Source organism: Maylandia zebra, linkage group LG9 (assembly GCF_041146795.1).
Source record: "Maylandia zebra isolate NMK-2024a linkage group LG9, Mzebra_GT3a, whole genome shotgun sequence".
Lineage (NCBI taxonomy): Eukaryota > Metazoa > Chordata > Actinopteri > Cichliformes > Cichlidae > Maylandia > Maylandia zebra.
The window spans coordinates 21364040-21389466 of NC_135175.1; the positions used below are offsets into that span (position 1 = coordinate 21364040).

Here is a 25427-nt window from a genome sequence, read left to right on the forward strand (position 1 = left end):
TCGTATTTCTCATAGACAATGTGAATTCATGGTTTTATTGACATGAAGTAAATGTCATTGGTGGGAGAAAAAGTTGATATTTAATTAAACCTGAAAAGTGCAGAAAAACTCTTGGTGGATTTTACATCAAAAACATTGATTCTTCAAAGTTTATATTTTCATATTAGGTCATAAATAATCTGAAAAAGAGAAGACGCCCATACCTCTCATTACAGAAGCATAAACATGACACGGAGAAAAAATATAATGAGACAAAATAATCACAGCAGCAGGTGACTGTGCTGGATCTCACTGAAAAAAGCTGAACCGACAAATCGAACTGTAGGTAGAGATGTATGCAGACAATACTGACAGCAGCAACATGACACAGACAAAAACAGCACATGTAGCATATTTTTATTCATGGTGCAATGTTGCAGAGTGCAAAGATGTTGAAAGATGGGCTCCTCCTGAAGTCTGCTGTCATCTGTACTGTTTTGCACATATTCTGCTCTAGTTATCAAATTGTCATGGATGCATTTATTGATTCAGTTTCTTTATACACTCGTAAACAATTTCCACCTGCTTACACACGTGATATAAAATACATGGAAGCATTGCTGTTTGCAGAGTTTTCCATGCACTGTTTTATCTGAGAGAACAAATAATAAGGACGTTGTTTCCAATGTTTCACTGGAAAGTTTCATCACACTCTTTTGTTCTTTGGAAGTGTGAAAGTACTGCTCTCCCACAACTTCCTTACACATGGAAATTCACCATAAATGACTTTAGTTGTTCTGCAGTTACAGGACTTGAATACCTCTGCGAGGCAGAGTGTGAGAGCATGTAAAGGAGGGTAACAATAATTTACTGCAAGTTTGATTTTGATTGATTATATTCTTGTTCGTGGAATGACAATCCCAGTACCTTCAGTAAATGTTTATGACTTCTCTGCAAGTCTTTTAACATACAGCACAATGTTTTTATTTTTAACTGGCTGTGTTCATCATCTGTGTGGTTTGGTCCAAGAAATTTGAGAATTTATGTTCATAAAAGTAAGAAAAGTTTCAAGAAATATCTGCATCAGCCTAAAAATGTTTGAAAACACAGCTCACAGGAGTAAATATATTTGCTTGCTTTATTTCTGATGGTGGAAATTTTAGAAAGAAAATCTACTCAAGTGTTTTAAGAGGAGGAAGACTCAGCTTTTATTAAACCACCAATAATTAATACCATTAATACCCGTTTGTGATCAGGTGGGGCCCTCCAGTGGAAATGAAACAAACTGCAAGTACTGGACTGCTGGAGCTTGTGTGATCACTCTGCTGACAGGAGGCTGCGACAGTCCGCTGCAGTGCTTCTGTTTATTCAGTCGGGAAACATTATAGTAATAGAACGTGTCATCCATGACACTACGATCAGTCACACGTCCTCCGTGAAATAGAAGTTTTAGTCCTTTCCTTGTTGAGAGATCTTTACATCTCTGATAATCAGAGAAAATGATCAGATCAAGGCAGAAGCACTAAAAACTATAATACCAACGTACGTAGTGAATACAGCTCCTGTTGTTGAGCAAGTACAACAGATCACGTTTAACAAAGACAGCTTAGTTTGGCGGATTGGCGATTTCTTATAAGGTACACTTGAGGCTGATGGAAGTGTCGTTCTTTTTGCTGGTGCTTGGTACCAAATCAAATTTTTGGACAGACAGATTTTTGACACTGTATGAAAACTTAAGGAATGATCAAAGCTTGTAGATCCCATCCTGAGGGATGGACTGATGAAGACTCGTCCAAAATGTCCCAGTAATCCATCAACCCAGCAGTTGTTGAACCAATTCCTGATGAAGACAGTGCATAGTAAACATTTGAATTCAATACATGTAAAAAGGATGTCTAAGGTCAACAAATGATTTCAAACTCAGACAAACATTTGACTCAATTTTTAAAAAAACTCTTTTTTTGTACAATAATTTTGTCTTGGAAGAAGCACACGGGCGACTGTTTTACAATGATGGTAAATTAATACAGTAATGACGCTGGAATATATTTGTGTGTCGGGGAAGAGGTCAGAGATGTCTGGGTGGTGAACAGCCTGCAGCGAGGACTCAGCAGCAGTTCACAGTTTCAGCTCCAGCCTGGATTTAAACCTCGAGTGAAAGAGCTCCTTTCATGAAGCAGGACTTCATTTCACCTTTGGAGGCGTGTAGTGGATTCTGCACCTTTCGTTGAAAACCTGAACCGAGGAAACGTCAGTAAGTAACACACGATAACGACGGCTCATTTATGTGTGACTGTAGGACGAGTCAGTGATGAGAACAGCGAGCAAACTGTACCTTCAGACTTCTGTCATTTACAACTTCTTCAACGTTCAGCTCTGACTGCATCAGCTTTAACTGGGGACAGGAAAAAAAAACAAAGTACTTCTATTATTATTTTGCTCTAATAAGATAACAGGGTCTGTTTATTCAAATTTTTTTTTAAAAAGAGAAGGATTATATTTCCTCAGTGGTTACTTGATGCATTTAGCCCTGCAGGTTCAGTCAGCTGCAGCAGGTTTCCTCTATATTTTCAAATTTCAAGCTTTTTTCAAGTTTAAGATATTTGTTTACATTTCATTTATGATCCTCACAGCACAGAAAAACTAAATTAAACGCATCCACAGTGGATTCAGTGGAGATAGCTGCTAAACCTACAACAACAATGAAGCAACAGAAAGCAACATATCCTTATTTGTATTCGTTTTAATGGGCAAAAACTGCAGAAACACAGAATCCTACATCTCCCATAATGCAACTGAACAGCTATAGACAGATTTAAAGAAAAAATGACAAGAAAACTACATTAAGAATGTAAAAAAAAAACCAAAAAAAAAAAACATGGAATTTTTATAGACAGGACTTACTTTGGTTTGCTCCTTCCTGAGCTGTTTGATTAGTGCCATGTTTTCATTGTCTTTTGCTCTTTGCTCACGCAGCTGTCCCACCACCTCTGATGTTTGAGCTATACAAGCCTTGATAGCTTTGTCTCTGCTAAGATGAGCCTCCATCATCTGTGAGAAAACAGAAATACACACGCACACATGAGATTAATATTTCTGCATGCCTTCACAGACTTCATGCCAGCTTTCTTGTCTGTTCAGACTCTTATGGCTCCTGCAGCGAAGACTTTGGAGGACAACAGCTGATTCTCACACAAGACAATTATTCAGATATGGATGACGCTGCGAAACATGGACCAATTCTGAAACAGGGATGCTTCACACACATATACCCGGCAGCACAGCATTTCCAAAGTAAGCAACTATGACTAGTTCAGCATGCGACCAGATGTGGATTATGACATCAAGCTCTCTTCCTGAGTTTTATGGCACTGAACGCTGGTCTGTGTAGACCCTTATTTTGCCATATTGTTTGTGATCTTTTACTTCTTTGAATACAAAAATGTCATTAGTTGATCAAAATTTGGAAACTGTCATAATTAGAGTATGAATTCTTGAGTTTTGTTACGCCACAGTAACCTTTGGCTTATCACCACATGTGCATCAGAGGGCCACACCTCCCTCAGCGTCATTTTACTTCACTGGAGTTCTTCAGGTGCTTGCTCACAGGGGATCGTCTGATTACTGAGGTTTTCCCTAATATTGTGGTGTCTTTACCTTGAGGTGAACGCTGTTTTTTGAAATGAAACTGAACTTAAATGAAAGACTGAATTTGAATCAGTTCATCCCTGACTCTATGTGAAGATTTAAGGCAAGTTTAAAGAGGCTGCTTGAAATTGTTTCTCAGACACTTGATGTTAGACTGACTTCTTAACAGGTCCCCTCTGCACCTCTCCCTGCCATTGCGTTACATAACCAAACTCCCAGGTGTTATGTTCACTGTTTAAAATATGCCATTTATTTATTCTTTATTGTTGTGGTAACGTTTTTGTTGTTTGTGTGGCAATGACAACAATGGGAATTTGAATTCACAACGTGGTGAGACCTGGTGGTCACACTCACAGATTCATAGAGCTGTTTGCAGGTTTGTGTGGCATCCACTTTGCCTGAGAAGGAGACTGTGGGCACGGTGGTGTTCAGGGCATGGACAATGCGGTCGTCTATAGTGCGCATCACCTTCAGTACCTCCTGAAATAACACACAGAAGTACACAAAAAGAGTCAGCAGTTTTACTTCAACTAAAACTAAATACATTTGTAACACGATATGCTGTCTTTTGTCTCATTAAGATGGAATCAGATTTAAATCTGATACAACTGTACCCCCCACCCAAAAATGGTGGTTCAAAACACGTTGCTTCCTTAAGGAAATAAGTTTATGTATCGTGTTTATAACAGAGGGCAAGATGGCAGGCAAGATTAACAAGGCTCATTTAGCAGCTGATATACTTTTAAGGAGGGATCCAAACATCTTTAGCCTTCTACCATGAGAGAAATACATGTTTAATATAAATTTGAACCTGTTGAACTGAATTTACATATTTGTTCAGCAAAAAGGTAAAGGGTTAATGTAATATTCTGTGCTCACAATGCTCTGTTTCCACCGCTTTCCTTATATGGTCATCTGCTATAGGAACAGCATGGCAAAGTGTAGACAGTGGGGTGGGGGGATTGCATCAGCTCTAGGAACACACTAATAGGCTGCTATTGGTTGTTGTTTATTTTCTTAACTGTGGTTTCGATGCTTTGCTCGCCAAACAAACAAACTGACAGCATGAATGATCATCTCCAAAACCACCAAGAAAAAGAAGCCAAACTTCTAAATCTTCAAATTTAATGTTAGAATAAGAGGCAAGCTTACATGTAACTAAGAACAGGGCTTTCCCCCCTTAATTTCTACAAGCTAACTCTACTTCTACATATGGTTTACTCATAAAAAGTAAAATAGCTTTGGTCTGTACCAGAGGTGGGACCAAGTCATTGTTTTGCAAGTCTCAAGTAAGTCTCAAGTCTTTATCCTCAAGTCTCAAGTCAAGTCTCAAGTAATGTCAGGCAAGTCAGAGTCGAGTCTCAAGTCACTGGTGTAAAAGTCCGAGTAAAGTCACAAGTCTGAAATTTTGAATTTCAAGTCCTTTCGAGTCTTTAAAAAGAAAAAAACGAAAAAATAATGTTGCAGTTATGCTAAATGTAAATATTAGACCATGTAATTTTTAAATCTGTGTTTTTCTCAACACATGACAAAATAGTGAACTTAGAAAATATACACAAATTGTGAAATTGCACCTCTTTAAAATGCAGCTCAATTAAACCTAGCTCCAAGGATAATTTTCACCGACAGTTCTGAGATAAGCTGCATGTTATTCTTGGATGCGGTTGTAGGACCGGTGTCGTGCCAAAGTAGGTATCCCCGACAGAATTTGTTTCCCCTGTGCTGGGAGCATGCAGGAAGTACTGATGTTTTCATTTTGTGAAAAATTAGTATCGTTACATTACCATTCAGTTTGAGGGTTACAACAGAAAATTATATATTTATTGCTCACGGGGTATCAGATGGGATTATTTTAATAAACCATAAACATTTTGGCTAATAACTATTTTTATTCTCCTGTAACTTTATTATATAAAGAGCTAAATCCTCCAAAGTTTCAGGAGAAATGCGTCATAATAAGAAGTGTTTGTGAACGAAAAATCAGCAATGTGGGATACTGTTTGTCCGTGATTTACACAGGGGGAACAAATTGTGGCAGGACCAGCCTGATATTATTTGTATCCCACTATAACTTCGTTGTATAAAGAGCTAAGATCTCAAAAATGTCAGGAGTAGTCAGTCATTATAAGAAGTGTTTGTAAACTAAAAATCAACAATGTGGGATACTGTTTGTCCGTGATTTGGACAGTCCAGCGTGTGCTCCCGACGCAGGGGAAACAAATTCTGTCGGGGATACCTAGTTTGGCACGATAGTAACTTCCGGTCACTGCAACAAGCCCAGGTACAGTTTACCGACGGATGGGTGCAGGACCTTGAAATGCACCGTGTAGAACGAAAGACCATCGTACGTATCATAAGTTTACCAGTCTCACAAATCGTCTTCATAAATACACAATCGTTAACCGTTTATTAATAGGACCTTTAAGCTCAACGGTAATTAATTAGCAGTGGAAATAATTTCTGGTACGCGTTACAGAAATGTAGCAGTGACAACAATACTGTATGCTGTAATCGTACTGGGCAATTGGTGATACAAAAAACTGTTTTATCCTGTGAATAAAAGTATATGTTTTTGTCAATGTACCAAAATAACAGAAGCGAAACGCAATATTGTGTCAGGACAATTCACTATTTATGCACAACAAACAAAGGAGCGACAATTTCTGTTCAGCGCCAGACTTGCTTGTAACCTATATCACCAATTATGTTATGAAAATGACGCATTAACTACAACAGCAGACTGACCTTTGTGTAAATGCTTGGAGCAGACTAACCTGTGAGCTGGAGGGTTCTGGGACGTTATATTTGGTCTTTGAATGGCTGCAATCCAGGCCACCCGTCGCCTCTTTGTTACTTCGGAAACATGGCTCGAACAATTTCTCTTCAACGACGTAATCCGATAACAACCGATCTCTTTACCCGTCGGCTTCCCGTGGCTGTCATGCGACCGGCTATTGCAGTTAATAATACAACAGCTTCTTGCCATTTTTGTGTTTCTTTTTTATCGCTGTGATTTCAATTGAAAGCCTGCGTGCGCTCGTACCTCTTGCCACGAGTTTCCAGAATCCTTTGCGGTTTTACCCCTGAATGACGTCACATTTTCAATCTCTATATAATATGTATGTTAAATTTTATATTTGGGGTGAAATATCAAGTCTTTTCAAGTAAACCGGTTCAAGTCCAATTCAAGTCCCAGGTCATTGGTGTAAAAGTCCAAGTCAAGTCACAAGTCTTACAACATTTTTTCAAGTCAAGTCTAAAGTCATAAAATTAATGACTCGAGTCTGACTCGAGTCCAAGTCATGTGACTCGAGTCCACACCTCTGGTCTGTACCCTCCGTACTCTGAGAGGACTTCTGAGTGAAAGAATCTGAAATATGTACTTTTTTTTGTCAGCAGTAATGCATGAGGCTCTTTTTAAATCAGATACAGCTGTGTGTATTCTGGCATCCGCACATAAAAAGATAAGCGCTGCCCTTCTGCTGGCTTGCAAAAGCTGACCAATCAGAAGAAAGAGTGCTTTTGCCGCCTGGAGATAGGCGCTAAAATGACTTTCCAAAGCCTCATAAACAGCCTATATGGAATAAATAAATGTACGTGTGTTAGTTATGAATTATGCAAAGCGAGTTCAGTGAGGTTCTAGCATAAAAATATAAATTTACAAAATAACACAATATACCAAACCATGACATCTATAAGTAGATTATGCCAGTTTAAAGAGTCAGTTATTAAAGGCTGCATGGGTATGTTGATCCACATACTGAAAGCTCTGAGTACTGTGCCTCCTTGAACTCGTGCAGGTCTTTAGTAATCAGGAGGGTCACCAATTCATTGGCTCTCGCACAAAATAAACAGCGCGGCAAATGAATTGCGGGGGAGGCGGTGATTCGACTGGCCGTCGGTGCGTGATCGGCCTGCACGGATCAATTAATCAGTCGTTAACGTTACCTGAAACATTGAATAGTCCTCACAGTTTAAACTTCCACCGGGCGCCGCCATAGTGGACTGCACGGGTCCTTCACCAGGATCACTGGTGGTGGAGGTGGCTGTCCAAGAAAGTGCCTGCACGGAAAGGCTTTAATAATGCCTAAATGCTATTTATTTGTTTTTGCCGCATTTACAAATTAACATCTGCCGCACGTATTAACGCAAAGTGAATATATTAAAATAGATAAAAGTGCAACTATAGTGAATAGCGCCATTTATACTAATACATTTTCCACGTCTTCTTCTCAACTTTAGCTTAACTCCCAGCAGCCCTGTTTGAGACTCCTAATAATTCAACCACAACCTAGCGAAAGCAAAGACCCAACCACAGCCACAGGGCTGTCACTACCCGATCCGTATGGACGCTGTCCAAATGGCATAAATACGGGCCCTAGCTTGTTTCTTTTGATCAGTCACAGGACACAGCGTCCTATCTGACGGTCCTGTTAGCTGTTTGACTTTCAGCAGCTGAGGAGGGACTGACAGATTTCCAGCGCACTTAAATGGCTTTTTAGAAACACTGGACTTTGTGTATTCAATCAGCAAAAGCATGAATTTCATCAGATCCCGCCTTTCCATCGGCAGCCTCCTCGGTTCGTATAGCTAACTTGAATTTCTGTGTTTTCGTTGCGTAATAAGTCGCTTGAATACTCTCTAATCCGATGCTTGTTGATGTTATTTGTTTTCAAATCAGCTGTGAGTGAGTTCTGTACTCGGTTATAAATACATGTTTGATGCTTTTTCGACGTCTTGCATTTATTGAAATGGTGTTTGTGCTTGTGGCAGTAAAGGCAGTTTGTGTAAATTGGTGCGTGGTGTCTCGGTAAATTAACACTTGGCCTAGTTAACTTGTTTTATTATCATTATACGCTATTCAGGCCTGGTTAACCAGGCACTCCTGCTTGGTATGAACAGTGTCTATAATTGAAGATATTCGTAGTCGTGGTTTGTTTCTTTGTTTATAAGTAAAATTAAACAGTTGTCAGTTTTAGTCCCTTCAGGTGTGATGATTTCTGTTTTTGTCATGTAGTACTCACTTGTGTCCAATTTAGGGCTTTAGATATAGATACTTTATTGAGCCCACAAGGAAAATTGTTTTTGTATCAGGAGGATAAAGAATAACGGTATATAATAAATACACAACTTAAAGTGCTATTGTGTGTGTGTGTGTGTGTGTGTGTGTGTGTGTGTGTATATATAAATACAATTGTGTGATTGATTGATAGCTATCACGCGATTGTAAAAATAAATGAATAAAATGAGATTAAGTTGGGGTAAACGGTAATCCTTTGATTTCGCATGAAGAGATTTTCCCCAGCGTAATTTTATTTTGAGCCTTTTAAGGGCTGTTCTAAAACTTGTAATGTTAATGTAAACGTTACTAATTTTCTTGTTTAATTTCTTTTTTTCAGTAGCATCAGCTAGTTCTATCGTCACTGTGACTTCCTGCTTTACTCGATGTGATACTAGTTCTGTATCTAAACAGGTCAGAGGAGACATGTCATTCAGACATGGAGCCACAGAGGGATGTGCAATAAACTGCAGGGGACCAAAGCGGAGTCCCCACCTGCAGCACCAGCACATGGTAGGGTTTGAACAACAGATGAGCTCAAAAGTCATCATAAGACAATGCACAATATTTACTGATAAACCTGAAAAAACTAAATACCAGCTTCTAAATTTGAATTTGAACTTCTAGGTTTTCATATAAATGTGTGGCATGACTTTAATGTGGAAAATGCTACACTCATAGTGATGTAAGAGTATTCTAAAAATGTTGACTTTGTGCATTACAGGGTATTTGTGATGGCTAAGTATGTGACTTTTTTTAAATCCCAAAAGACTAAGAGGGACACAGGAAGTGAGGTCGCAGTCTGCAGGTCATGATGTGAATCTCTGGCTTTTTGTTCAGGAAGCACGCAGGATTCATTATAATGCATGCTTTGTTAATTCACACAGAGCCGCGTCCCGCATTCAGACTCCCAGGCTACAGGCCCTCAGATATGGACAAGAAGATGCTGATCTGGTCAGGGCGCTTCAAGTCAGCAGACCAGATACCAGAGACTGTGTCGTAAGTAGCCTTTTCCTGTTTATACCAGACCTTCCGGCACACCGCAGTCCCACTGCCTCTGTCACATTCAGTTAAGTTACATCACAAGAACAGGGCTAACTAACAGGATGAGCGGCGGCACAGCGTGTAGCTGGTCCTCAGACAGCTGCAGTTCAAACAAGCCTTCTATTGGTGACTGGAGAGGATTATCTTGGCATCGGGGTGGAGATCACATCTGATCTGCTGCTGCGATGTAAAAACCTGCATGGCAAGCTTATAAACAGAAGCCCTCCTATGTCATGTACTCAAAAGCCCCAGTATCCAAAACAAAGCAAAATGTGTGAAGGACCCAAGAGACTATCTGCTGACAGTCACCAATGCTGCTATAACTGGAACAAAAGGCCCCGTAAATATCATGCTGCTGCGCTGATCTTCAATAACAATAACAAGATTAAATGCTGAAGTCTTATGTTTCAAGCCTTCTTTTGAGCCAAGAAAACATTTCCTAATGAGTGTTCATGTGTACATGTGCTTCTTCTACAGGTTTGAGATGATTGATGCTGCCAGAAACAAAATCCGAGTAAAGGCTGCCTACGTGATGATGGCTGCCACGATAGGAGCCTGTATGATTATGGTGTTTCTGGGCAAAAGGGTAAGAATAATGAATGAGTCTTGCATGAAACTTTTTTTTTTTTCTCTTTTCAACGCCAGTAACTGTCAACAAGGACAGACATGTCATCACTGCTATCCAGTAATGTAAAAGAGCAGGTTTAAACCTGCCTGTTCACATAAACTCATCTACGTCATGTTATGAATAAACAGAGCAATGACTTGCAATTAAAAGTTTGGTCACAAAATGTCCCAAAGTTCCCAATGTGACATTTCAACCTATGTTTTTAAAAAAAAAAAAAAAAAAAAAAAAAAGGATATCGAAGCGGAAAATGTATCACAATTAAGTCCCCTGCAAGAATTTTAATAATTAGTGAGTAATTCAATTCTCACTGCTTTGATTCATGCATTGCCTCTGTATTTTCATTCACATTTAAATAATGCCACATGTATTCTCCTGTTTTTCTGCAGGCTCTTGCCAGGAATGAGACCCTGACGGCACTAAACATCGAGAAGAAAGCCAGATGGAGAGAAGAACACCAGAAACCACGCGAAAGTGCCATTGCCCTGTCTGACAAGGCTCAGTGATGGAAGATGACTCATTCAGACACGCTCATTCTTGAACCCAAGTCAATAGCATCCCACTTTCTGTGTATACCACAACTTCTCCAGTCCCAACCTTTGGAGGTGTAGTGCAACCAAAAAAAAATCAGCAGTAAATTCTGAGTAGTGCTTTTGCAACAAGGAAATTGGCCTTAACAATAGTTTTGCAATAATTGAGTACCTGATGCAAAATGTATCTACTTAGTGAATGTATATAAATAACAGGGTTACAAAGTGGCACTTGATTAATGGCACAAGCCATTATTTTGGTAGTGGCATTTCATCGTCTCAGACCAGTGGAGGGTTTATTGCAGGAATGTGCAATTATGCCTTGTAAAAACATTGTCTTTCCCCTTTTTGTGGAACATTAAGTAGCTGATTGGATGTGACTTGTTCACCTGTGCAGTGGGCTGTCTGTCCTGATACCCCTCTAACTGGGCTTCTTATTTCACAGCCACTATGATGTGCTATCTGTGTTTGTATGTGGTGAGCACCAAAACTAGTTCAATAAAGCAGTGCTTCTATAAAAATGTGCAGTGTAATTTAATGACCCCTGGTTTGGGCACATGTGGGCATCTTCCAAGGCTTTTGGAAGGCTTATTTCAGGAAATATTCACCATTTGTGACCAATACCGCTTTTAATTTTCTTTTTTTTTCTTTTTTTTTTTTGCAGCTATCTTTACTAAAGTTTTGGAGGGTAATTTGGATACTATGGTATATTTTCCCTGCAATATCGTCACGAACTATACTGCTCAAAACTTAAAGGACCACTTTTTAATCAGCGTATCGCTTGGTGAGAAAGATTTGATTGATCTCTCCTGGCTTACCTCTCATTATATCGGCTGGGTGGTAAAAGGTCTTATCTATCATCATGGGTGAAATGATACAGAGTCCTATAATATAGTTTAGCTGTATGTGCTTTCGCCAATAGTAAATCTTTGATTAACAAAAGTTGGAGCAATGAAATTATTCTACCACCTGCCTTTATCTTTTACTGCTGTGTGTGTGTGTGTGCGTGCTGTGGTGGTTCTTACACATGCAGGGTATGTAAACATGGCACACGGCTAGGATGACTAAGCACTGAGTGAGGTTAAGTGTTTTGTTTTTGTTTTGTTTTGTTTTTGATAATTTTTGACTGTTTCTCTGCTTATTTTCCTGTGTTAGATCATAAATTCAACAGGATTTTGGCCTCTGCTTCTCTCCCATTGGGTTACATAACTACACAGAAGAGAAGTGCGTCAGTGGCCAAGGTGTGGTCATTCTCTCCAATCTCGGTCAAAGATTAGAACTAGATCAACATTAGCTCAGAATAGGTCATTAAGATAGGTCGTGCTTGGCTTTGCTTCTGCTAAATTGCTTTAATAAAATATCCTACATTCAAAAACCCTAAATTGTGGACATTCCCTTTTTAATAATTGTGAGTAAAGGTAAAAACCCGAGTTTTAATGTTCATTGTCAGTACTGTTAGCATGAGGTGATACCTGGACCTTAGAGGGGCTGCACAGGTAGTCCAACTCCAGGATGCTGTCAGCGCCTACACTGGTACCGTGGATCCTGGTTTCACCCTGGTGCATAACAACACCTGGATTCATGAGGCGAGAGCATACAGGCAGTTCCTAGTGGATGAACGTTCAACCTTAAGAGTATTTAAAACAGATTTACAACCAAAAGCTACTGTCACTCAGCACAAATTAGGAAATGTCTGTGATGCACCCATCCAGTGTAAAGTCCTTAAACAACTTTGTACTCCACTTGCATCCAAACGTAATCCTTCCTGGCTCTGAAAACACATGGAAGCAGCCAAAATATTAATAAAAGTAAAGCTTTACAAAATAGCTGCTTTCCGAAGCTGCATCCTTTAGGGGTTACCACAGCAGATCATCTGCCTACATCTCACCCCATCGATTAGCATCCTTTTTGGTCCTCCTTCATTACAACCATAAATCTTTCTATGGTCTTCCTCTTTTGCCTGTCAGCTCCATATCCATTCACCATCCCTGCTCTGCACATGTCCAAACCATCTCAGCCTTGCCTCCAAAACCCTTGACCCTTCTGATGTACTAATTTTTAATTTTGTCTATTCTGGTCCTAGCATCCTCAGCTCAACCACCTCCAGCTCAGTCTTCTGTCTATTGTCAGTACTACCATTTTCAAACCATACACAAGAGCAGGGTCTACTATTATCTTGTAGATCTTCTTTTTTACTCTCATCAAACGCTCATCTCCACCCACTCAACCCCGCCTGCACTGTCTTCTGTTTTGAATGGTTGAATCCACCTTCACTACCTTTCCACCCATCGCCCTCTCACAGCCACAGATGCATGGATTCTGTGTGGCTCCTACTGACTTTAACCGTGCAATCAGAGTGATGTCACGGTGGCTTCAGCTATCTTTTAGCAGTTATGATTCTAACATGCTTTGATATAATGACACGGAAAATAATTAGTTGCTACCTTAAACTGAAGGAAGCAAGTTAATAAAAATCTAATGAAAAAAAAAACAAAAAGACTCAGTGACTATAATGAAACCGATTACACGTTGTAGTTCATGAAACGACTTTTATGCAAATGGCATAACAGGGGACAGATGCACAAACCCAGTACAACAAACAATAATGAACACGTAGAGCTGGTCATCTTTTGCTAAGATTTTGACAAAAATAAGCAATGTAAAGAGGACTTGGTAAACAAACATTCAGTTTTGCTAACTAAGGTGATCACCGGGGTTTTCAAGTTTTAATCTGGATTTTTCTTGAAATTATGTGGAAGGATTTCTGTAGAATAAGGATTATGGCACCATCAGCTACATGGCAGATGCTAAACCCCAAATTTAAAAAAACAAAATAAAACACTTTATTGAAAATAAGACCAACTGTGGGCCTAATAGCTGGCATACTGTATGTTTCTGATTTGGCATGATCAAATTAAAAAAAATACTACCTGAACACGTATTTGAACGTTATGTTTTACACAGCTAACAGCTAAACGGCCAATTTTCAAAATGCTGTCTGATTGGTAGAGGTTGCTTTGTTAGAATAAAAGTTCTTCTAGCTTTGCTGAGGCACCATGATCCTCGAAAGTGTGTGCTAACATTTTCAGTCCACAAACTGCTCGAGTCTCTCTGGTTAAGGGCAAAACAGTGTAAATCCTTGTCATACCAGGAGGGTGGGGGGGACAATGATAAAGACCACCTCTTTGCACCTCGCATTTTTAGGAGGGAAGAGCCGTGTCATTAACCAATTACATAGCTAATGTATAAACGGTGGTCTATTGTCAATGAGCAGGCATCAGTCCTGAACTAAAGTGCTGCAAAAGAAATGAAATTATGGTAATTAAAAAAAAAAAAAAAAAAAAATCCCCACTGGTCTGCTGCTGGACAGAAACCAGGGTTAAATAGTCTTTTTTGTCTTGTCCAAGTCTGTCCAGTTGTCTCAGTGCGTGGGAAGACTCAGGTTCCCATGATTCCATGGGGTTAATTCACGTCACACCAGAAGGCAGCAGGCAGTCTAAACTCTTCGGGATGGAGCCTGTGCAGGTGGAATAGTCCCATTACTGGAAAGAGGAATGCGTGATATGAGATCCAGGTGGGAATGCAAGCAGCCTGATTTGTCACCGAGGAGCTCCAACCTTCAGCAATTTCTAAAATTGTCCATCTGCGATCGGAGAGCAACCTTCACTCTTGAGTCGTGCCTTTCGTAGTGGTCAGATCAGTCTTTATTTTGGAACTAGCCATGTGGCCCAGTGTGGGCATTTCAGTCCAGTGACCACAGTCGAGTGTGCGGTCAACGTCTCATGGTCAGTCCAGTGTTTAGGTTCATTATTCTCAATGTGGATGGGGGGGGGGGGGGTTGGCTGTATGTATGTGTGTGTGTGTGTATATATATATATATATATATATATATATATATATATATATATATATATATATAGATAGAAAGAAATTGAAATCATGTCCATGTTTGTCTGTCTCGAGACTCATTAATGCTTCAATCAGACAAGCAGTGCAGCCCAATACTACCACTGACTCAAGAGCTAGCAAAAGCCAATCCTACAGGACCACAAAGAGGTTCTTTTATTGGGGATAAGCTGAGGAAGAATTCCCCCCCCAAAAAAAAAAAAAAAAAAAAAAAAGCAATAATGTGGGGATGGAGTTATAGGAAAAGTTTATAGCTGGAAATGTTGGGGCTTAACCACACAGGAGAGGTCCAGGTGCTGAGGGAAAAAATTAATTCAGCAAAAGACAGAATGAGTGAAACCTTGAACTGGCTGACAAGACTGCAGAATTCACCCGTGCTGGATGCATGAACAGAGTGTGCCCCTTTAATGGTATGCTTTTAATAATCATGATGATGATTAAACCTCTCAGACAATGAGAAGGGGAACGGGAGGGGGAGGCCGAGGTATGTCACCCTGGATCATGGCTGTAGGGATAGAGTGAGACGGGAGCAAAGGTGAGGATGAACGTGGAGCTCTGGGAAAAGGGAGGAATTAGCATTATAGCTGGAAGCCCTCCATCGGGGCCTCGCACTGCTGGAAGAGGAACTGCTGCTGCTGCAGGTCGACGGCTGGAGCCAAAGATGGATCCTCATCTTCAGTGTTGAAGTAGCGCTCAATCAGGTCAAAGGCTTTCTGGTAGATTTCCTGGTTCTCATGGCTCTGCAGGAACTCCAGTTTGTCCAGACCTGTAAAGATAAAAGGTGGAGAGTAGTGCTAAAATAGAGGAGGCACACTCCAGAAAATAAAAGATTAGCCAGTGACCAGGGTTGCTGACTAGTACCGTTACTTTCCTATTTCCTTCGTCCGGATTTAATTACTTACCATAGGCTTCCTCAATGAGTGCACAGTAGGGGTTGATGCCTCCTCCCCTCTTGGCCTCCAATTCTCCCAGTCGCAGGATGTTCTCCAGGCCATTTAGAGCCACCTGAACTATTTTGGAGTCCATGAGTGTGAGCAAGTCACACAGAGGTTTTATACACCCAAGTTCCACTAAGTGCCTGCAGATGGCAGCACACACACAGAGTAGACATTAATAGTCATCGAAGAAAAATACCTTTTTAAGACGCAACATATTAATCAGTGAACAACACAGTGCACTGAAAGAAATGCAGACATGCAAGGCTACAAGCTGAATGGCAACTTCCCTAATCCCTCTCCAAGTCACTGTCTTGAAAAATGATTCAAATAAACCTGTTTGAAGTCACATTTGCTACATATAATATTTAGATTTTATGCACTTTAAAGTATGAAAACAAAATAATAGTTTCGAGTCTTGAATGATACAACAATGAAAAACAGAAGTAGGTTTGTTTATAATAGAAGAGTCTGTATAATTTAAAATCAGTGGCATCAGTTGACTTCTTCACTCAAGACAAGTGTGACTATTATGGGTACACTGGCTGTATACTGTGCACAGTTTGTACCTGATTTGCTCTGCAGAACCCCCTGAGGTGGCATTGGTAATGGCCCACGCTGCCTCCTTCCTTGTGCGAAACTCTGCTACTTGCAGGATATTGATGAGCGGAGGCAGCAGACCTGCATCTATCACCATCTACAAGAAGTGGGAAACAATTTGTTAGCAGCTCCAATAGTTAGCTTTTCAATCTCAGGGAACAAAAAAAAGGAAGCTTTTTTTTCTAGCTTAGTCTGTAAGAATGCGCAGCACACCTGTATTTGTGCTCTGTTCCCTGCGGTGATGTTGGAGATTGTCCAACACGCTTCCTTCTTGATAGACTCCTTGGGACTGCTCAGAAGCTGAAGTAGAGACTGCAGTGCTGAACAGTTCAGAATCACCTAGAAAAATACCAAATGTTCACAGAGTTACAAAGAGCCATTGCCTTCTGCTTAAACTTTTATCACATCTGTCTGTTGTGATGCAGCTACCACCTGTGTCTGTAAATCATCTCCAGTGACTATGTTTCCAACAGCCCGCAGTGCAGGAGAGACCACCTTATAATCCACGTGTCTGGAACAAAAAGCAAAGTCTTAGTGTGAGATGATACAGTTTTTTCATCAAGTTTTAGAAATGTTAACCCTCCAGTTTTAGGATGGTAGCAATAATGTTAAACCACTATTTGTTGTTACTAGGTGACAAATTAAAAGGGAAAAAAAATGCAGTCTTACTAAGGTCAACATGTGCTGTCAGACCCGCTTAAATGCACCTTTGCACCCTTCCTCTACAACATAACCTAATTCTTCCAGATGTTTCAGTCCTGTTAATTTATAGCACCCATGTGTTACTTGTCACTTTATGGGTATTTAACTAGAGTCCCAAGTGTTTCGCATACACTTTGTAGAACGCCTCTGAAAATATCTGTGTGTGTGTTTGTTTTGGCTCTCACATCAGCAGTTCAACGAGCCTGCGACAGACTCCCGAGTCAATAACAGCCTGAATTTTGTCATTTGGGCCATCTGATAGGTAGGAGAGCGCCCAGCATGCGTCAGCTAGGATGTCCGTATCGTTTACAAACAGCAGCCAAGACAGCACGCTGAGACACGGAGACACCTGCAAGAAACAAAGGGACACATTCAGCAGGTGTAACTGTTATCCAGTTTAGCATATTAGTATCTTCATATAGCCTGTGACCTTGAAATCTGAGATACGATGTGCCTTTAAGCAGTCTAAGAGGTGTGCAGTTACCATAGTGATGTGTTTATCTTGGCAAATTACCTTAGTGAAATCTGGAGGTGGGTTCTTTCCTCTGCACAGGTTTGAGAGCGCCCACACTGCGTTCCTCATCATTGTTAGACGATTCTGTTTGGCCAATAACCTGCAAGAGGAAAATTTGACGATCGCAATCAAAGTTGCTCTTTGTTTCCCCGTAGAGGAAACTTCAAAAGCAGAGAATGTAAGACTGAAGGGATACTTACTGCACCAGTGAGGGCAGTATGTTGCAGTCTATGACAAAGTCTCTGCATTCTGTGCTGTCTCCTGCTATGTTTCCCAAGGCCCACACCGCCTGAGGGGTGAAGGAATTATTCAAGTCAAACAATAAAAACAACATGAAAAACTACAATTTTAATCAGTTTAAATTTGACCTCAACAAGCTGCCAGAGGTCAGTAGACACCAGGAAAGGTAAAAATGAAGCCTCCTCACCTGTTCCTGTACGTCCTCAAAATCCGAGCTGAGCATCTCTATGAATATAGGCACAGCTCCTGCCTGGATGACCACCCGTGTCTGGTGAGACGTACCTGAAGCAATGTTGGTCAATACCCACGCAGCCTCAAACTACAATCATATTCAAAATATATGAAGAAAGTTAGTGCACTGAACTCACAACACATGCAACTTTTTAGATACGATGGTGAAACAGGAAGAGAGCACATTACAAACAAACATGAGGGGGGGAAAAAAACAAAAATCTACAAGCTTCAAATATAATCTAAAATTAGTTTTCTAGGAAAACGTACCTGCAATGTGCAGTTTTCTCTTCTTTTCAGGAACTCAACAAAGCGCTCCACCACCCCTTGAGTGGCAATGACTTCATCAATAGGTGGGTTGGGTTCTGCGTGTGAGGGAGGGTGAGGTGACGTAGAAACAATTAATACAGGCACACTTAACAGCATTACACCCCATGTAACATTCACTCCAGCCACACTGATATTGTGTAGTTATGAATTTTAGGCAGTAGTTAACTGTGAGACAGAGTGGCAGATTATGCAGCTCAAAACAATGCTTTTGTCCTTGCACTGGGCCTCAACCAGTCATTATCCTTCCCTTGTAAGACATACTGAAACAAATGCAAAGACAGGAGTGGCTGTAATGAGTCCTGCTTACCTTTAGAAAGTAGTTTCCTAAAGCGCTGAGTACCTATTAGCTGCTGCTCAGGAGAGCTGGAGAAAATCATTTGAATCATGTCTTCAGAGATCACCCCACCCTGTGTGCACAACAATGGGGATTTTTTTAAAAACACATGAATTGCTGTCACAGCCGACTTGATGTGTGCAGTGAGTGATGACATCTCATACGCCTGGATATCAGGAATCTTTTTGGTACAATGAATTTTGTCAGTTGACAAGAGGGAAGTGTATCTACACTTTTGAATGTTTCACTTTTATTTTTGCCACTTGGAGCAGGGAGTCTGCTCAGTGGTGCTGAGAAAGCTGTAGCTCACTCCTCTTAAACATGCTTAGAGACAGTGCTCTTACTGATTAGAACTAAATGCCTCACATAGGAATTTATGCAAATTACAGTTTGTGTGATAAAATGTAACTTTGCACACATCATTGTGGTCTGGTGAGGCGACAAACACACTGCACGGTGTGTGAAAGATTCAACATGCTATTTGTGTGGCTCACTACGTGTCAATGTCACTGCATGCATCAAAACTTGTGCTGTTTAGAACATGATACAGAAAAGCTCCTCTACAGCCTCCAGCCTGAGTTTTACAGAAGAATGACCCAAATATTAATTTAAACATAAAGCCAAGATTTTTAGATGCCATCTGATTACCAGAAATGAGTGTATGTGTGACAGAGCAGACATATGAATGCCTTCTCACCATGAGTGGGTCCATGTTGTTGGCCTGGGACTCCAGATAGCCGCTATCAGCCATCCCATCCTCATCCAGGATGCCATCATCCTCCACAGTGGCAACATTTCTTCTCTTAAAAAGCTGCAACAGAAGGACAAATATGCATTTCCCTTCCAAAACTAAATTGCTACAAACAAAGCATGGCCTCAAGTTTACTCCAAACACTGTCAGCATGTAATTTCAGGATCATTACGACGGTTTTAGTTGTACAGTATAACACATTGCTTACTTGCTCATCCTTCTTCTGTTTACGGAGCTGCAGGCCTTCCTCTTCCCTCCTCCTTCTCATCTCATCTGTGTTGAGAGACTTATTCTTGTAGCTTTTGAGGCGTGCATTGTCCTTACCCTGACTCATTGTGCAGCCTGAGAAGAGTAGGAAGTCTATTATTTGGATATGCTTTGGAGCAAATCTTTCAAAGTTCCCAACTGAGAAACAAACCCTCTGTTTTTTTCTTTTTTATTAAAACACCTCCAACTGTACTGCAAAGACTAGCAAGACAGACACCAACTAACGTAGCCAACGCTGGCATAGCTACCGGTGTGTATCATTCCTCTCAAAAAAGAATGTTCAACAAACAGGGTCATGTAAGGATAGCAGCTAGCCTATTAGCTTCCCGTGGCTTGATGCTGCGTGGAAAGAAAGCATCATTTTACCATCTACTGATCGGGGTCCAGTATTTCCGTTGTCAACTCACAACTCGGACAAGCACAAGGAAAACCTAAAAGCACAAGTCCCCCGGGAGGGTACACTTGATCAGCTGGCTAATGTCAACGCCGCTCTTAGCCTCCTCTACTATCGAAAGCTAGCTGGCAGCCAGCGGCTAACTGCTGTAGCTAACGTTAGCTTAGTACCAAAATCCAACATTAACGTTAGCGCAAACGACAGACCACCGTCTCAGACAGTAAGAATTCATTTAACTTTTCATTATGAATCGCTGCCACACGTACACAGCTAAAAATGTAAACGTTTTTCGTTATCTAACCTGTCAGATTGGGCTCCGTAATCCCCTTATTCGCTAGGCCACCGTTTGAACAGCCGTCGCCGGTATGCTAGTGCGCACGCGTCCAACTAAACGCAAATGACCCACAACTCCCCCGCACGTATCTAAGCTCCGCCCCCTCCTACGCCTCTTTTTCCCCCTTCTTTTTGCTTTGTAAATAAACAGAAATGTGACTTTTGCTTCATAAACAGTTTGACAAACAAGCGGTGCCTGCAGGGTTTATATTCATGGTATAACCGGCATACACACAGCCTCACTTCGTGTGTGATTGTGCAGGAAATACAACTGTGCGCTCAGCTTCGAAAAAGGACCGCATCTATCCATTTATCTTCATACCTCACCTCTATGTATGCGCTCTCTATAAGCGCAGGTGCGGCTCTTGGATGTGACACATCTCTAATGTAGTCTAGACGCTCCGGCGCCAGGGGTCATCGGGGGGACACACACACAAACAACAAGTAACACAACATGGACCATCATCATCCTCAGACACACACGCACACACATACACGGCCCATTGTCAGACACAAGCACATTAGAAGTACGAATAATAATAAAACTGTAAACAAGTGACAAAATAAGAAAAGACAAAGAAAAAAAAAACGCAAACACATGCAAAACTAAGGGAAAGAATGGAGATTTGAACTTAACAGATTAAATCACATAATTCACTTTGAATTTAGTCTATCTATCTATCTATTAAACACTGTGTGTGTGTGTGTGTGTGTGTGTGTGTGTGTGTGTGTGTGTGTGAGAGAGAGAGAGAGAGAGAGAGAGAGAGAGAGAGAGAGAGAGAGGGGATGAGAGGATAAAGGCCAACGCACTACGATAGAAAAAAAATGCATGAACTCTGCGTGACCCAACTATACCAAGACAGTTCACCTATTACGAGCCTTTAAAGTAAGCTTATTGCTAAATAGTCTTGATATTTAATCAACAGGTAAGGTAACCCCTGATTCTGTTCACATGGACGGAGTTTTTTCAGTGCTACATAGTCTCCACATCCCGGCTCTTATTATTTATTTTGCTGCGTTATTTTGCAAAATTATCTAATCTAAACATAAACTACATAAATGAGTGCGATGCAATATTTTGCTCTTGGTGTTTTCAGTCCTTTATGTCCATCTTATGTGTCATTTTTTTCTGTTATCAATCAACCAACCGATCATTCGATTAAAGGCCTGTCAACGGGCTTCGCAAAGGTTCTTATAAGGTCACCAGAAAGCTACATAAAAGACTGCACCTGCACCAAAGTTCTTTTTTTCTCTCTCTCTGCCTCCAAAAAACGTCGCCAGGCTGCATGCAATCTATAGGCTCCAAACATTGTTGCATTTTAAAACCATCTTCAGTGAGCTATAAATATGAGGCGCTCCAAACACACCCTCAGTTTTACTTCTGCCAAAAAATGACCACAATGCCGAGACGACTGGAGGTCCAGAGCTCGATCCTCACTGGTGGGGACAGCTTTAACATGTGGCACGACTACATGAATCTGAGCCAAGTGTTCGAGAAACTGTGCAGCAACCGTGAGGTTGATAACCGAGACACCGAGCGTCCAAAGAAGGGACAAGCGCCCCCCTGGAGTAAGGTCCACACTTCCACTCGGGGGAAGAAATCCTCCAAAAACTCATCGCAGTTCAGTCCGACCAGCAGCGCGTCGGACACCAGCAGCAGCGCGTCATCCTCGGACTACTGCCGCTTCTGCAAGCAAAACGGGGAGACTCCGAGGGTGTACCGATCTCACAAGCTCAAATCAGACGACGGGAAAGTTTTCTGCCCCATCCTCCGGAACTACACTTGCCCGATCTGCGAAGCCACCGGTGACAGCGCTCACACACGCAGGTACTGCCCGCAGATGAAGTGGGAGGCGGCTGGGAGGATGCAGACAGGAGTCAAGTTCTGGTAGCTGCTGAAAACTGAAGCTGCGAGAAACTGTACATATTTACCGAACTGTTTGGGGTATGTGTTCGTGTTGGCAGAGACCGTTTCAGTTCCAAAGACTGTTTCAAGTTTGACTGTCAAACACTCCGCTGCAGTCTGCAGCAAGGAGCCCTCATCCATCACATCTGCGCTCGCCAGTACGCGCAGGCTCAACGGGAGAAATCTGCGCCAGCTTTGAGGGTGTCCCAAGTTCTGCCAGCAACTGAAAACTGAAGCTGCGAGAAACTGTACATATTTACCGAACTGTTTGGGGTATGTGTTCATGTTGGCAGAGACCGTTTCAGTTCCAAAGACTGTTTCAAGTTTGACTGTCAAACACTCCGCTGCAGCCTGCAGCAAGGAGCCCTCATCCATCACATCTGTGGAGCCCCGAGCCGGGGTGAGCGCTCTCAAGCTTTGGAAAAAAATTTAACTCTTTAAAGTCCTCAAGTGTTTATTGTTGTTGTTATTGTTGTTGTTATTGTTGTTGTTGTTTAATATGTGGAATTAAAAAGATTTCTAAAAATGTGCCCATAGTGTCAGTGCGCGAGTCTTTTAGTTAAAATGCAAATGCTATATTATCTCTCATGTCAAACAGATTATTCGACAAAAACATCAGTATTTTGTCTTTTTTTTGGTATTATAGAAAATTTTAACTCACATGTTACAGATGTACCTGAACTCACCAGAGAACATGCGTCATAAAAAATAATTAAATTAAATTAAAAGTAACACTTCAAGGCAAAAGTGAAACGATTATGTGAAGTGAGAAATTGAATTAAGGTTCAATAGTTTTAGTTTCAAAATAGAGGGGCTGGGGAAATACAGTATACAAGGTCAAAACAGAGTGTGTACAATTCTAATGAGCGTCAAAGTTATAATTTAGTATGACCACCTTCATTCTTGAGTTTTCTTTGAAGAATAGGCGGTCATTCTTCTAGGGTTTTGCTGTTATGTGTGGACACAACACTGGTTCAGCACTTGTGTTTCGTACTTTCAAAACATGCGTAAATGATTCATAGGTCAGAGTTAAGTGGCTTAATAAAAAACAAAAGAGTCCTTTGAAAATGTTCAGGTACAAGAACTGGACTGAAAATGAATGAAAGAGCAGCAAATGTCCAAAGAAAAACTTACCTTTAGAAAGTAGTTTCCTAAAGCGCTGAGTACCTATTAGCTGCTGCTCAGGAGAGCTGGAGAAAATCATTTGAATCATGTCTTCAGAGATCACCCCACCCTGTGTGCACAACAATGGGGATTTTTTAAAAACATATGAATTGCTGTCACAGCCGACTTGATGTGTGCAGTGAGTGATGACATCTCATACGCCTGGATATCAGGAATCTTTTTGGTACAATGAATTTTGTCAGTTGACAAGAGGGAAGCGTATCTACACTTTTGAATGTTTCACTTTCATTTTTGCCACTTGGAGCAGGGAGTCTGCTCAGTGGTGCTGAGAAAGCTGTAGCTCACTCCTCTTAAACATGCTTAGAGACAGTGCTCTTACTGATTAGAACTAAATGCCTCACATAGGAATTTATGCAAATTACAGTTTGTGTGATAAAATGTAACTTTGCACACATCATTGTGGTCTGGTGAGGCGACAAACACACTGCACGGTGTGTGAAAGATTCAACATGCTATTTGTGTGGCTCACTACGTGTCAATGTCACTGCATGCATCAAAACTTGTGCTGTTTAGAACATGATACAGAAAAGCTCCTCTACAGCCTCCAGCCTGAGTTTTACAGAAGAATGACCCAAATATTCATTCAGAGATAAAGCCAAGATTTTTAGATGCCATCTGATTACCAGAAATGAGTGTATGTGTGACAGAGCAGACATATGAATATATATTAAGTTGATAAAATACAACAAAATCTGGCTCCTTGGAAGCGAAATATTAAGAAATGAGTCACTCAAGATGCTTGCACAGTGTTGTATATCAAGACAATTTAATTTCCTAATACAAGTTCTTAAAAATGTACATTTAAATACTTTTGCATACATTTAAAAATGCATTATAAAGCCTACATTTCTAAATATAAGCTTATCTGAATACAAATCCAGCACATAAATCTGAACATTATCGCAGGTTTTGAATCGATAACATGCAAACAAGCTTTTTTGTAAAAACTGTAAAACCCCCTGTTACGACCCGGCTCAAAAGCCGCAACATAAAAAAAGGAGATGAATAACAGAGTGTGGGTGAGAAGAGGTTTCATCCTAAAATGGAAAACCAGGTTGGCTAAAATGGCTGGTGCCACCAAGGCAAAGACTAGTGCACTGCCGGAAAGCTTGCCTCAGGTATGCTTTTATCCACACCTGACTAGGTGTGGCCAATTAGCACCAGCTGAAAACACTGAGACGATTAGAAGCTGCAGAGGGACGTAACACCCCCACAACAAACTGCCTTTAAATACGACATTACATACTTATTGAAATGTTAACATCATCAGAATCAGAATACTTTATTGATCCCTAACGGAAATTATTTCCTGTGTCGTTCAGTGGTGCTTTTTAGTAAGCTCAGTCTCAGTCTCGTCTGTTTTTTTCCCCTTAAGAATCCTCCAAAAAACAATGTTGGATATTAATTTCCAGATGGAAATGTGTGAAAAAAGTGCAGTTAACCTACTTCCACTATCTTTAAATGCTCCACAGATGTATAAAAATATGTCCTAAAGACCGGAACTTTATATATTACAGATATCTTTTGTTGGATCACGTGATTCAAATAAGAAACAAAACAGCTGAAAGAAACGAAAATTGACCAAACAGGTGATCATAAACTTTTAACTCAGTGCAGCATTTTACATGTGTTTCTAGTAAAGTCTTGCTCTGATGTGGAGTGTGTGTGGCCTTCTGTGTATGTGCGTGATCATACATGACCTTCTGTTTTCATGTGCACTCCAGCTCTATATAATCCTAGCTGATTTATTTTGCCTGTCATTAGCAAACATATCATTGGCTCTTCTCATTTACCCGTAGAAGTTTTAGAATTGGGATACATAGATCTCCAGCTGGCAGCTACCCAACATTTCATAACTGTGAGGGTTAAGTTGCTTAAAGCTGATATAATCCTTTGGCTCTTCATTCCCTGGTC

At 40.8% G+C, this 25427-nt stretch overlaps 4 protein-coding genes across 4 annotated transcripts; 2 read left to right on the top strand and 2 right to left on the bottom strand.

Moving 5' to 3' along the window:
* Nucleotides 1-1162: 1162 nt before the first annotated feature.
* mix23 (mitochondrial matrix import factor 23) lies at nt 1163-7802 on the bottom strand. The gene is made up of 5 exons (XM_004546728.3): nt 7576-7802; nt 3982-4107; nt 2884-3030; nt 2315-2374; nt 1163-2214 (listed from the first exon to the last, which is right to left on the bottom strand). Exons 1-5 carry the CDS (start codon nt 7624-7626, stop codon nt 2164-2166), a joined length of 435 nt encoding a protein of 144 aa, XP_004546785.1. The 5' UTR covers nt 7627-7802; the 3' UTR covers nt 1163-2163.
* Nucleotides 7803-7999: 197 nt separating this feature from the next.
* On the top strand, nt 8000-11406 carry fam162a (family with sequence similarity 162 member A). The gene is made up of 5 exons (XM_004546727.4): nt 8000-8207; nt 9101-9199; nt 9574-9685; nt 10208-10316; nt 10745-11406. The coding sequence occupies exons 1-5, from the start codon at nt 8165-8167 to the stop codon at nt 10859-10861; spliced, it is 480 nt and encodes a 159-aa protein (XP_004546784.1). The 5' UTR covers nt 8000-8164; the 3' UTR covers nt 10862-11406.
* Nucleotides 11407-13420: 2014 nt separating this feature from the next.
* Nucleotides 13421-20498, bottom strand: kpna1 (karyopherin alpha 1 (importin alpha 5)). The gene is made up of 14 exons (XM_004546726.3): nt 20391-20498; nt 19637-19770; nt 19375-19488; nt 18651-18750; nt 18284-18378; nt 17970-18101; nt 17743-17831; nt 17543-17642; nt 17214-17377; nt 16759-16837; nt 16540-16665; nt 16296-16423; nt 15694-15869; nt 13421-15557 (listed from the first exon to the last, which is right to left on the bottom strand). Exons 2-14 carry the CDS (start codon nt 19760-19762, stop codon nt 15370-15372), a joined length of 1617 nt encoding a protein of 538 aa, XP_004546783.1. The 5' UTR covers nt 19763-19770; nt 20391-20498; the 3' UTR covers nt 13421-15369.
* Nucleotides 20499-21813: 1315 nt separating this feature from the next.
* Nucleotides 21814-22753, top strand: LOC112430580 (nanos homolog 2-like). The gene has a single exon (XM_024798922.2). It carries the CDS (start codon nt 21814-21816, stop codon nt 22312-22314), a length of 501 nt encoding a protein of 166 aa, XP_024654690.1. The 3' UTR covers nt 22315-22753.
* Nucleotides 22754-25427: the final 2674 nt, after the last annotated feature.

Bases quoted from the DNA above. Each gene is read 5' to 3' on its own strand.
- mix23 (XM_004546728.3), bottom strand. From the start codon at position 7,626: ATGGCGGCGCCCGGTGGAAGTTTAAACTGTGAGGACTATTCAATGTTT. The intron at 2,375-2,883 runs GTAAGTCCTGTC...TCCTGTCCCCAG, and splicing joins TCAGGAAGGAGCAAACCAAA to TTAAAGCTGATGCAGTCAGA. The intron at 2,215-2,314 runs GTACAGTTTGCT...TCCTCGGTTCAG, and splicing joins TAAATGACAGAAGTCTGAAG to GTTTTCAACGAAAGGTGCAG.
- fam162a (XM_004546727.4), top strand. From the start codon at position 8,165: ATGAATTTCATCAGATCCCGCCTTTCCATCGGCAGCCTCCTCG. The intron at 8,208-9,100 runs GTTCGTATAGCT...GTATCTAAACAG, and splicing joins TTCCATCGGCAGCCTCCTCG to GTCAGAGGAGACATGTCATT. The intron at 9,200-9,573 runs GTAGGGTTTGAA...TAATTCACACAG, and splicing joins ACCTGCAGCACCAGCACATG to AGCCGCGTCCCGCATTCAGA.
- kpna1 (XM_004546726.3), bottom strand. From the start codon at position 19,762: ATGAGTCAGGGTAAGGACAATGCACGCCTCAAAAGCTACAAGAATAAG. The intron at 18,379-18,650 runs GTAAGCAGGACT...CCTCACACGCAG, and splicing joins TAGGAAACTACTTTCTAAAG to AACCCAACCCACCTATTGAT. The intron at 16,838-17,213 runs GTGAGAGCCAAA...TTTTTGTTCCAG, and splicing joins AGGCTCGTTGAACTGCTGAT to ACACGTGGATTATAAGGTGG.
- LOC112430580 (XM_024798922.2), top strand. From the start codon at position 21,814: ATGACCACAATGCCGAGACGACTGGAGGTCCAGAGCTCGATCCTCACT.